This window comes from Saimiri boliviensis, chromosome 9 (assembly GCF_048565385.1).
Source record: "Saimiri boliviensis isolate mSaiBol1 chromosome 9, mSaiBol1.pri, whole genome shotgun sequence".
Lineage (NCBI taxonomy): Eukaryota > Metazoa > Chordata > Mammalia > Primates > Cebidae > Saimiri > Saimiri boliviensis.
In genome coordinates this window covers 99,769,306-99,781,864 of record NC_133457.1, presented here as the reverse complement: position 1 = coordinate 99,781,864, position 12,559 = coordinate 99,769,306, and the positions used below count along the sequence as shown (strand labels likewise).

The following is a 12,559-nucleotide window of genomic DNA, read 5'->3' as shown; positions in this document are numbered from 1 at the left end:
GCCTCAGCCTCCTGAGTAGCTGGGATTATAGGCACGCACCACCATGCCCAGCTAATTTTTTGTATTTTTAGTAGAGACGGGGTTTCACCATGTTGACCAGGTTGGTCTCGATCTCTCAACCTCGTGATCCACCCACCTCGGCCTCCCAAAGTGCTGGGATTACAGGCTTGAGCCACCGCGCCCGGCCCCCATTGCTAATGCTTTTGTCATTTGCAACAACCTCTTACCAGGGGGAGGACCTGTAGTTCTCCAATTAAAAATTTCCCCAGAGGCCGAACGCAGTGGCTCACGCCTGTAATCCCAGCACTTTGGGAAGCTGAGGTGGGTGGATCACGAGGTCAAGAGATTGAGACCATCCTGGCCAAACCCCATCTCTACTAAAAAAAAATACAAAAATTAGCTGGGCATGGTGGCGCTTGCCTGTAGTCCCAGCTACTCGGGAGGCTGAGGCAGGAGAATTGCTTGAACCCAGGAGGCAGAGGTTGCAGTGAGCCAAGATTGCGCCACTGCACTCCAACCTGGTGCCTGGCGACAGAGCAAGACTCTGTCTCACACAAAAAAAAAATTTCCCAGCTAGGCACAATGGCTCATGCCTATAATCCCAGTACTTTGGGAGGCCAAGACAGGCAGATCACCTTAGATCAGCAGTTCAGTGCCAGCCTGGACAATATGGTGAAACCCTGTCTCTACAAAAATATGAAAATTAGTTGGGCATGGTGGCAGATGCCTGTAATCCTAGCTACTCTGGAGGCTGTGGCAGGAGAATCACTGGGACCCAGAAGGCAGAGGTTACAGTGAGCTGAGATCACACCATTGCACTCCAGCCTGGGCAACAGAATGAGACTGTCTAAAAAATAATAGTAATTTCCCCAACATTTTATTATGAAAACTTTCAACATGTAGCAAAGTTGAAAAAAAAGTATACCCATATATCCACCATTCAGATCTTTAAAAAACCTCCTTTGTTTTATCACATTTATTTAACAACTCATTGGTAGATTTCAAAAAAGTTGCAGGCATCAGTACACTTCTGAACATTTCAACATGCCTTAACTTTTGTGCAACATTTGTTTATGGGTTGTTAGGTTTTTGTGGTTTTTTTGGTAAAATTTTACAATCAGTTGTATACGCTCTAAGTGTTTCTTTAGATGGAAGTGGCAAATGCACACACTGCTGTGACCCACATTAATGCTAAGAATGTTTCCTTTCCCACTTGGAGCTCTCTGCCTCTGCTCAGTTAGTATCTGCCCTTCACCTTGGGGAGAAGGGACGACAACCAGTGTTCTGAATATTTTCATCACAGATTCCTTTTACCTGTTCTGAAATTTCGTAAGTGGGATTTGTTTACTTTATTCTTCATTTTTATCCATGTTACAGATATTAATAGTTTGTTTCTTTTTTGTTGCTGAATAGTTTTCTATAAACATCACAGTTCTCATATTGATGAATACCTGGGCTGTTTCAAGTTTTTGGCTATTGTGGATAAAGCTGCTGTGAAGAGTCTTATTCAAATCTTTGTGGACATAATGTTTTCAGTTTTTTTGGCTAAAAACCTAGGAGTGGAATTGCTCTTGGGCTAGGTGTACGTTCAGTTTTTTGATAAGCTGCCAGACTGTTTTCCAAAGTGGTACGTTTAATGCTTTCACTAACAGTATATGAGAGTTCCATATCCTTGCCAGCATTTGGTGGTGGTAGTCTTTTTTATGATACTTTTAACCACTCTGGTGGGTATGTAACAGTAGCTCATTGTGGTTTTATTTTTCATTTCCCTGATAACTAATGCTGTGGATCACTTTGCTTACTTCTGATTTACATATTTTCCTTTATGAAGTGTCTGATCAAATCTTTTGCCCATTTTAATTGACTGTCATTTAATACTGAATTGTAGGAGTCCTCATTTAAATTTTAAAGTTGAACTGTACAAGATCAGGATGGGGGAGATTCACTGTTGCACATTAGTTCAATTGAAAAAGACCTGAAGTGTGACTTGAGCAAAAGCACATTCATCATTTGTTCAGCAAATGGTTATTAGTACCAGCTATATGCTAAGTACCAGTACTAGTGATACAGAGATAATATCCAAACCTGGTTCAAGGAGCCCATGGTTTACAGCAGGCGTCCTCAAACTGCGGCCCCCTGAGGCCATTTATCCGGCCCCCCGCCGCACTTCAGGAAGGGGCGCCTCTTTCATTGGTGGTCAGTGAGAGGAGCACAGTCTGTAGTGGCCCTCCAACGGTCTGAGGGACAGTGAACTGGCCCCCTGTGTAAAAAGTTTGGGGACGCTGGTTTACAGTGTTAACAGACAAAAGGAGAAATTCTGGTGTGGCTTCAATGTTAAGCCAGTCACTAAATACTTACTGAGTACCTACTGTAGGATAGTTACTGCTGTGGGTCCCGGAGCTAGCCAGACAGAGCTCCTACTCTAGTACAGCTTATTTTCTGGAGTGTATATGGGGGGAGACAGAGTGCAAAAGCCCTGAGAGGGGAAATAAGGTTGATGTTAGGTATATGTGGATCAGAAAGGCCAACCTGGCTGGAGTATAGTTGGGTGACTAGATGATTAGTTAGGCAAGGATCAGATCTTACAGGGCCTTGAAGACCATGGTAAGAACTTTGGGTTTTATTTTAAGTGATTTGGGAAGGCATTCCAGGGTTTTCAGTGGAAGAATGACATGATCAGATTTCTGTTTAGCTAATAAACCCAGAAATGCATGTGTGGTTGGAGAAACACTGATGAGGAAACTATTGCAGTCAGCCAAAGTAGAAATAAGAAAATCCTTGGGGAAAACGGGTGAGGGTTCATTAAGGAATAATGTTACATTAGAAGCGTGGATGATAGGACATTTGCTAGGCAGGAAAGTCAGGTATGTGTATTAGATGAACTAGAAATAACTTTGGATGTCTAGTTGGATGGGGGTGAGTGGCAGGAGGTAGAGATATTGGCCAACTGGGAAGGGGTCTCAAGGTTGATCTAGGGATGCAGGGTTACCAAATTGCACAACTACCAAATTCTATGTAGGTATGTCCTTGGGAGTTGTGCAGCAAAGTAGCCTTGCTAGGGAGTTTGGCTCTGAGCCTGAAAGCAGCTATATGGCTTTTACTTAGGATGGAGACTGGAAGCTGGCATCTGGGATGACTAGGTGGGGCAGTGCTAGGACAGAAACCAAGCAGGAGGCAAGAGACTATAAGGCCTGAATTTAGGTGGGGGTTGTTGAACTGGAAGTGGAGGTTTTGGGCTTACAATGAACAGTTAAGAGGATTTGAGGTGTGGATTAGGGGGAAAAGCTAATGAGCCCTTTTTATTTATTTTGCTTGTTTGTTTGTTTTGTTTTTATTTTTCATTATATGACCTTTTAAAAAATACAAAACCGGGCCGGGTGTAGTGGCTCATGCTTGTAATCCCAGCACTTTGGGAGGCCAAGGCTGGTGGATCACAAAGTCAAGAGATCGAGACCATTCTGCCTAACACGGTGAAACCCTGTTTCTACTAAAAATACAAAAAATTAACTGGGCATGGTGACACGTGCCTGTAGTCCCAGTTATTCAGGAGGCTGAGGCAGGAGGATTGTTTGAACTGGGAGGCGGAGGTTGCAGTGAGCCAAGATCGCTCCACTGTGCTCCCACCTGGGCGACAGAGCAAGACTCCGTCTCAAAAAAAAAAAAAAAAAGTATAAAATGTTGAAACAATACAAATGTATATGGAGTTCACAAAATTTTCATCTTCCACTCCTTCGAGCTACCTAAAACATATGGTATATCTTCCATTTTTCTGTCTGTGTATTTATTTTATGTTTGTATTCAAATATATTGTAAATACATATCTACAATTGAAGTTTAAAATGGAAGTTTACAATTGAAATAAAAAATGGTCAGACTCTTATTATTACTTTATTATTTTGAGATGGAGTCTCGTATGCAGTGGCATGATCTTGGCTCACTGCAACCCTCCAACTCCCAGGTTCAAGTGATTCTCCTGGCTCAGCCTCCCGAGTAGCTGAGACTACAGGTGTGTATCAGCATGCCCAGCTAATTTTGGTAGAGACTGGGTTTCACCATGTTGGCCAGGCTGGTCTTGAACTCCTGACCTCAAGTGATCTGCCAACCTTGGGCTCCCAAAGTGCTGGGGTTACAAGAGTGAGCCACTGTGCCTGGCCTATTTTTTTTTTTTTTTTTAAGAGATGGGGTTTCTCCATGTTGGCTGGGCTGGTCTTGAACTCCTAACCTCAGGTGATCCGCCTGCCTCAGCCTCTCAAAGTGCTGGGATTACAGGCGTGAGCCACCACACCCGGCTTATTTTTTCATTTTTTCATATAATACCAACATAATATAGTTCTGGCTTATTTTTAGCCACTACTCAGCATTCCCTTGTTCACATATACCATAATTAGTGGATAGACCTCTAAGCTGCCTTTGGTTTTTCACTATTCTCAGCATTAGTGAAATGAGCATTCTTTTTCATTTGTCTCTGTACTGTGTAAACACTGCCTTGGAGAGCATGTGAGGTGACTTGCATGGAGTTCAGGTTGCGACCTGGGGAAAGTTGTGATCCTGTTCCCTTGGGGGAGCATGGATTCTGCTCTGGATCTGTCCTTGGGGAACCTCCAAGGGAGTGATCAGGATGGTCAGAAGTCTGCAGCCCACATTCTAGGGCACCAGTCAAAAGAACTGGGGCTGTTTCTCCAGATTTCTGCTGGGACTGTTCACAGCTTCCATCTATCAGATGAGTTCTTAGAGGGAGATAGGGTAAGGCCTTCCCATAGCGCCCTAGGCTGGGGAAGAAGTACAACTACCGGGTAGAAGTAAGAATTCCAAAGAGTTAGGTCAGTTTGGGTAGGATTTGTATGGACTTAGACTTTCTGATGACTGGATTGTAAGACAGGGTTTTCTATCATTGGGCGCATTCACACAGGGCCAGGGTGCTGTGGAGGGGCAGTGTGTGAAGCACGTTGAATTCTGAGTGATTCCAAATTTGATAACAGCATTCCAGATGGAGACTGTGAGGGACCAAGATGGGGTGCTGTGGGCTGCAAGGGAGGAGCGATTGACTGAGGATCAGTACAGGGAAGGCCAAGGCTGGAGATCTTAGGGTATAGTTCTGGGAAATCTGGAATGCCGAGTGAAGTTCAGTGAAAGATCTGATCTCGTCTGCTCCCCTGCTTGAGTGGTCTTCAGGTATATGGGCCGAGGGGGACACAGGGCTAGCATGAGGCTTGAGGGTGATTGTTACAGTGGCTGCAGGAGGGCGGAATACCTGGGTGTTGTCATGGTGATCCATGCAAGAAAATAATGCCCAGCAGAGGGAAGGAGTGAATCAGAGAAGCTTGATGCTGCCTGATTACAGGGGCAAGACATCAGTTAGTTTGCACTGCCTGGGCAGGGAGCTGGGGCTAGAGATGAACTGTAAGATTTCATTCAGCAAATATGTATTGTTTTGGTGCTTGGGATAGAACAATAAACAGAACAGCTAAGTATACCTTCCCTCACAGAGTTTATATTCTAGTAGGGAAATAGTATGCAAATACGTGTAATGTTAGAAATTGAGAAAAAGCAGAAAAGGGGTATGTAGTTTCAAGTGGGGTTGAAACTTTAGAGTGGCTAAAACAGACAGCCTTTTATAACAGGGAAGATTATTTTGAGTAAAGACTTTTGGGGAAAGGGAGCAGTGAGCCACGTGGATATAATGCAGAGAAAGAACACATTCCAGGTACTGCAAAGGGTTTGGGGTAGAAGCAAACTTGGCTGGCTGGGTGCGGTGACACACGCTATCATGCCAGCGCTTTGGGAGGCTGAGGCAGCTGGATCGTTTGATCACAGGAGTTCAAGAGCAGCCTGGGCAACATAGTGAGGCCCTGGACATTGTGGTGCACGCCTGTAGTCCCAGCTACTTAGGAGGCAGAGGTGGGAGGGATTGCTTGAAACCAAGAGGCAGAGGTTCTACTTCACTCCAGTCTGGGTGACGGAGTGAGACTCTGTCTCACAAAAGAAAGAAGGAACAAACAAACCTGGCTTATTTGAGGAGTGACAAGCAAGGTGGCTGAAATGGAGTGAGTAAGAGAAATGATATTAGATCAGGTTAAAGAAATCTAGAACTTTCAAGACCTATGGGTCACGGTATAGCTTGGACTTTTTCTCTTTTCTTTTTTTTTTTTGAAATGGAGTCTAGCTTTGTCACTCAGGCGGAGTGCAATGGCATGTGATCTCGGCCCATGCAACCTCCTGCCTCAGCCTTTCGTAGTGCTGGGATTACAGTCACCCACCACCACACCAGCTAATTTTTTTATTTTTAGTAGAGACAAGTTCACCATGTTGGTCGGGCTGGTCTTGAACTCCTGACCTCAAGTGATCCACCTGCCTTGGCCTCCTAAAGTGCTAGGATCACAGGCATGAGCCACCATGCCTGGCCAAGTTTGGATTTTTTCTAAGTGCAATAGGAAATGGGAAGATTCAGGCAGAGGTGTAATATGACCTCACTTTTTTTTGTTTTGGTTTTTGAGATGGAATCTCACTGTCACCCAGGCTGGACTGGAGTGCAGTGGCACGATTTTGGCTCACTGTAACCTCCACTTCCCAGGTTCAAGTGATTCTCCTGCCTCAGCCTTCTGAGTAGCTGGGATTATAGCTGCATGCTGCCACACTCAGCTAATTTTTATATATTTTTAGTAGAAATGGGGTTTTGCCATCTTGGCCAGGCTGTTTTCAAACTCCCAACCTCAAGTGATCTGCCTGTTGTGGCCTCCCAAAGATGATGACTTCCTAGGGGGATTACAGGTGTGAGCCACTGCACTCGGCCTCACTTAAGTTTTAATAGGATCACCCTGATTGCAGTATTTAAAATAGACTGCTGGGGTGGAGATGGGGGAATGGAAGTAGAGACGGCATGGAATAAGGGAGACCAGTTAAAGAGGCTAATGCTGTAAGCCAGGTAGAAACAGTGATGGGTTAGACTGGGTAGCAGCACTGAAAATAGTGAGGAGTTGGACATTAGCACTCGTTAGAGGTTAGGAGAATTAGTAGGGGATCCTAACTCCACCATAAGAGATAGGTCCCCAGGGTCAGTGAGAAGTCATTGGGGGAAGATACTTTGTGGGGACATTATCTGGATCATAGTTATATTTGGGGCAATGTTAGGATCAGAACTTGGATTAGGGTCTGACCTGGGACCAGTAAGGGGGTCAGAATGAGATTTATTGGTTTTTGCAAAGGCCAAGATTGGAGTCTGAGTCTGGACAGCCCTATTGGGATTAAGACAAATTTTCAGGTGAGGATAGTTTGGGGTCACAGTTATAGATGGAGGCTAGCATCCCTTTTCAATATCTTCAGACCAGGGTTAGCTGTAACCACTATCTTGTGTGCCATTGAGCTCACCTGGGGCTTAAGGGGTTTGGAGGCTGTAAAGCTGCCTCATCCTTGGGTATCATGGGGGTGGACGTATGCACAGCCCTGCCTAGGTGAAGCCTGCTGGACTTCCCAAGCTGGGACCCACAGTCAGGGAAGGGGAGAGAAGGCTCCCTGGTCTTGACCCAGCTCCTTTTCCCTCAGATGGCCCACTGCATGACCTTGGTTCAGCTGTCTATTTCCTGTGACCATCTCATTGACATGGACATCGGCTCCAAGTCTGACCCACTCTGCGTCCTTTTACAGGATGTGGGAGGGGGCAACTGGGCTGAGGTGAGGTGGATTATGGAGGTTAAGGTTGTGGAGGGAGGCTAGGATTGTGTTTTGGGGTGGAGGCTGTGTGACTGATGCTTACTGGCCTCTGCCCACAGCTTGGCCGGACTGAACGAGTGCGGAACTGCTCAAGCCCTGAGTTCTCCAAGACTCTGCAGCTTGAGTACCACTTTGAGACAGTCCAGAAGCTACGCTTTGGAATCTATGACATAGACAACAAGACACCAGAGCTGAGGGATGATGACTTCCTAGGGGGTGCTGAGTGTTCCCTAGGACAGGTATGTAGGGCCAGGGATTAGGATCCTTCAGACGCAGGTTTGTGAGACAACCTAGCCCGCCTGGAGGTAGGGGGCAAGCAGGACCTAACCCTGCCAGTTATCCTGAAAACTTCCTCCCCGCTTTGCCCCAGATTGTGTCCAGCCAGGTACTGACTCTTCCCTTGATGCTGAAGCCTGGAGAACCTGCTGGGCGGGGGACCATCACGGTAAGGAATCCAGCAAGGGTTGGGGAGGGGCTTATATCAATGAATTCATGAGGTGATGTAGTCTCCCCTACCTAGGTTTCAGCTCAAGAGTTGAAGGACAATCGTGTAGTAACCATGGAGATAGAGGCCAGAAACCTAGATAAGAAGGTGTGTCTGGAAATAGGCTCTGGTAATCCAAGAGTTCAGGGGCCAAGGATGGTGTATGGGGGGCAGGGGTGTGGACAGAGGGAAGGCATAGTGGGTGGTTGTTCCTGAGTCTTGTAACCGGGGTCTCTGGCATTGGCAGGACTTCCTGGGAAAATCGGATCCATTTCTGGAGTTCTTCCGCCAGGGTGATGGGAAATGGCACTTGGTGTACAGATCTGAGGTATGAGACCCCTGGGATTGGGTGGGCTGGGGTAGCAGAGAATCTCCTGGGGCCTGTGACTAGCAAGGTTTGGAATTCAGGAAGAAAGAGACTGTAGGTGGGTAGGGAAGTGTGGCAGATCCTCACAGGCCATGCCAGAGCTCACTGGAGTCCTTGGCCTCCACCTTCAGGTCATCAAGAACAACCTGAACCCTACATGGAAGCGCTTCTCAGTCTCTGTTCAGCATTTCTGTGGTGGGGACCCCAGCACACCCATCCAGGTGAGGAGCTTGCCTCCTGAGTGGATTGCAGTGGGAAAGAGAACCTGGGAAGGGACTTACTCTCATCTGCCACCTGACTCATATATCCACACACAACTTCCCCTCAGGTGCGATGCTCCGATTATGATAATGATGGGTCACATGATCTTATCGGTACCTTCCACACCAGCTTGGCCCAGCTGCAAGCAGTCCCGGTCAGTGCTGGCTCTGCCAGGGGTGTGGAAATGGGACTAGATAACTGAAACTCAGGGGAGAGAGGGAGGAGAAGGGAGTTCTAGTCATTGACTGATGCTCTGAGAATTTCGTACCCTAATTTTTCTGTCCTCACCAGGCTGAGTTTGAATGCATTCACCCTGAGAAGCAGCAGAAAAAGAAAAGTTACAAGAACTCTGGAACTATCTGTGTGAAAATTTGCCGGGTGAGACAATAGCCCATGTAACCAAGGCTCTGATTCCTGAGCTCCATGACACCAACTGCTATCACTCTGGCCATGACCCTGGTTTCATCTGCAGGTAGAAACAGAGTATTCCTTCCTGGACTATGTGATGGGAGGCTGTCAGATCAACTTCACTGTAAGTTGCCTTACCGGGGGCAAGAGAACAGATCTGGGGCTCAAGGTGGTCTTCAGCTCCCTTCCTCACCTCCTCTCAGGTAGGCGTGGACTTCACTGGCTCCAATGGAGACCCCTCCTCACCTGACTCCCTACACTACCTGAGTCCAACAGGGGTCAACGAGTACCTGACGGCACTGTGGAGTGTGGGCACCGTGGTTCAGGACTATGACTCGTGAGTACCTGCTTCTCTTGGCTATCCCGACTCGCTGCAGATGCTTCAGCCTCTGGGCTCACAATCCCCTCACTGCCTCTTCCCCAACACACTGTCTTCCCACAGAGACAAGCTGTTCCCAGCATTTGGATTTGGGGCCCAGGTTCCCCCTGACTGGCAGGTGAGCTTTCTCTCTTTCTGCTACTCCTGTTTCCAGTTTCAGGATCCTGATTTTGGGGTATGCATTAAATTTACTTGCTTTCTGGCAGTTAGATTTAAGAGGATATGCAGGGATGGATTCCTGCAGGCATGTAGACAGCAAGTGCTCAGGCCTCCATAGCTCCTGTAGAATCTTGGTACACACCCTAATGTCCTTTTTTATTCTTAGCACAGAGATCATGGGGAAATAACCTCATTTTCATTCTTGTCTGCAGGTCTCGCATGAATTTGCCTTGAATTTCAACCCCAGTAACCCCTACTGTGCAGGTAAGTTTCCCCATCCACCCTGAGGCAGGTCTGTCCACACATAGAGGGGCAAGCCTGCATGGGCAAAAGGGAGGGTGGGGGCAGACACCTGCCTTCATTGTCCAGAGGTTAGATTTTATTTAATTTTTATTTTATTTTATTTATTTATTGAGATGGAGTCTTTCTCTGTCACCCAGGCTGGAGTGCAATGGCACGATCTTGGCTCACTGCAAACTCTGCCTACCAGGTTCAAGCTATTCTTCTGCCTCAGCCTGCCAAGTAGCTGGGACTACAGCCTCATGCCACCAAGCCTGGCTAATTTTTGCATTTTTAGTAGAAATGGGGTTTCACCATATTGGCCAGACTGGTCTTGAACTCCTGATTTCAGGTGATCCACCTGCCTTAGCCTTCCAAAGTGCTGGGATTACAGATGTGAGCCACAGCACCTGGTCCAGAGGGTAGATTTTAGAGCTAGGCCTCTGGAATTAAGTCATCATGGCAGGCCAGGCATGGTGGTTCACACCCATAATTCTAGCACTCAGTTGGGAGGCCAAGGTAGGTGGATCGCTTGAGCCCAGGAGTTCGAGACCGGCCTGGGCAACATGGCAAAACCCTGTCTCTAATAAAAATACAAAAATTACAAAAAGTAGCTGGGTGTGTTGGCAGGCACCTGTAGTTCTAGCTGCTTAGGAGGAGGCTGAAGTGAGAGGATCACCTGAGCCTGGGAGGTTGAGGCTGTGGTGAACCATGATCACGATCATGCCACCGTACTCCAGCCTGGGTGACACATTGAGACCCTAAACATAAAAATCATCATGCCAGGCTGGGCGCGGTGGCTCAAGCCTATAATCCCAGCACTTTGAGAGGCCGAGGCGGGTGGATCCCGAGGTCAAGAGATCGAGACCATCCTGGTCAATATGGTGAAACCCCGTCTCTACTAAAAATACAAAAAAATTAGCTGGGCATGGTGGCATGTGCCTGTAGTTCCAGCTGCTTAGGAGGCTGAGGCAGGAGAATTGCCTGAACCCAGGAGGCGGAGGTTGCGGTGAGCCGAGATCGCGCCATTGCACTCCAACCTGGGTAACAAGAGCGAAACTCCGTCTCAAAAAAAAAAAAAACTCATCATGCCACATGACTTGAAGCAAGTTGCTTAATCTCTGTGTGCTTTGGTTTCATAAGAAGACCAAATATTACAGGAAATTGAGTACTCAAGGAGAGGCTGCAAGGAAAGCAGTAAGCCTGGTACTTACTAAGTGTTCTCTGAAAAATGCTAACTTTCATATTATCATTATTATCTTTGCCTAGGAGCTAACAGGTAGTTAATTGAGCATCAGTGGAAGCCTTGTTTACCTCCTTGTACCCCCTGCGAGTTCAAGCTCTTTCGTTAGAGCCAAACCTTTTGACTCCCCAGCACCCCCACATGGACACAAGCTGAAGTGGAAAATCTGACCTGACCTGATCTGATCTGGGTTTTCAAATTTTAACTTTGTATTTCAACATAAATTAAGATTTAGAGAAAAGTTGCAAGAGTAGTCACAGGGGTTCAGGTCCTTGGAACTCAGGGGTCAGGGCCTGTGTTCACAGGGTCTCTTCACCTTTTTCCCAGTTACCTAAACATTAACATTTTACCACATTCACTTTCTCTCCTTTCTCATACATATATACAGTGAGAGAGAGAGAGAGAGAGTGTGTGTGTGTGTGTGTACATATACACACAAACATTTCAGGGGGAAAATGTAAAATATATGCATTTATGTATGAATACGCATGTATACCTGTGTTTGAGAATGTTGTAGTGAATAGCCCTGCCTCAGGTTTGCCTCTGTGGCCCTACCGATCAAAAACTTTCTTACGTAACCACAAACCAATTCTCAAAATCAGGAAATTAACATCAATACTATTATTCAACCTATAGCATTTATTCAGATTTTGCCAATTGTCCTAATATCTTTTACAGCAAAAGAAAATCTCAGCTCACACACTGCGTTCAGTTAGTATATGTCTTTTATCTGGAAGACTTCTTCTTGCCTCACATGATATTAACAATACAGGCCAGATATTCTCTAGAATGTCCCTCAGTTTAGGTTTACCTAATAAATCCTCAGGATTAGGTTCAGGTTGTACATTGTTGGCAGGAATACCAAAGTGATGCTGCGTATTCTCAGTGCATCATATTCAGAGGCACATGATGTTGATTTGTCCTATTACCAGCCATGTTAACTTTGGTCACTTAGTTAAGGTAGGGTTCTACCAGGTTTCCCCACTGTACTAGTACTGTTTTCCTTTTTCTAATTAGTAAGTATATTTTGGGAGGAGACTTTGAAGCTATATAAATACCCAGTTACACATCAACATTCCCCCTTTAGCTTTTCATTTTATTTTTTAGATGATGGGAGTCACATACTATGTTGCCTAAGCTAGCCTCAAACTCCTGGGCTCAAGCAGTCCTCCCACCTCAGCCCCGAGTAGCTGGGACTACAGTCACATACCACTGCGCCTGGCTATACTCTCCAGTTTTCACATCCATTGATGAGCCGCCTTGCCTGAATCA

The 12,559-nt window shown here is 46.3% G+C and overlaps 1 protein-coding gene across 9 annotated transcripts in view; it reads left to right on the top strand.

The window, feature by feature from the left end:
- Positions 1-12,559, top strand: part of LOC101040147 (RNA-binding protein 12) — a 41,386-nt gene that overhangs the window by 26,449 nt on the left and 2,378 nt on the right. For 8 of the 9 annotated variants that reach the window (XM_010342654.2, XM_010342653.3, XM_010342657.3 and 5 more), the window contains 12 exons: positions 7,540-7,668; positions 7,767-7,946; positions 8,078-8,152; positions 8,228-8,299; positions 8,439-8,519; positions 8,690-8,779; positions 8,887-8,973; positions 9,111-9,197; positions 9,292-9,351; positions 9,431-9,564; positions 9,670-9,724; positions 9,978-10,029. In XM_010342654.2, the coding sequence (XP_010340956.1) occupies positions 7,540-7,668; positions 7,767-7,946; positions 8,078-8,152; positions 8,228-8,299; positions 8,439-8,519; positions 8,690-8,779; positions 8,887-8,973; positions 9,111-9,197; positions 9,292-9,351; positions 9,431-9,564; positions 9,670-9,724; positions 9,978-10,029 (1,102 nt within the window). Of the gene's footprint in view, positions 1-482; positions 1,330-7,539; positions 7,669-7,766; positions 7,947-8,077; positions 8,153-8,227; positions 8,300-8,438; positions 8,520-8,689; positions 8,780-8,886; positions 8,974-9,110; positions 9,198-9,291; positions 9,352-9,430; positions 9,565-9,669; positions 9,725-9,977; positions 10,030-12,559 lie in introns of those variants that run through there. The other variant, XM_074406443.1, reaches the window with a different exon arrangement.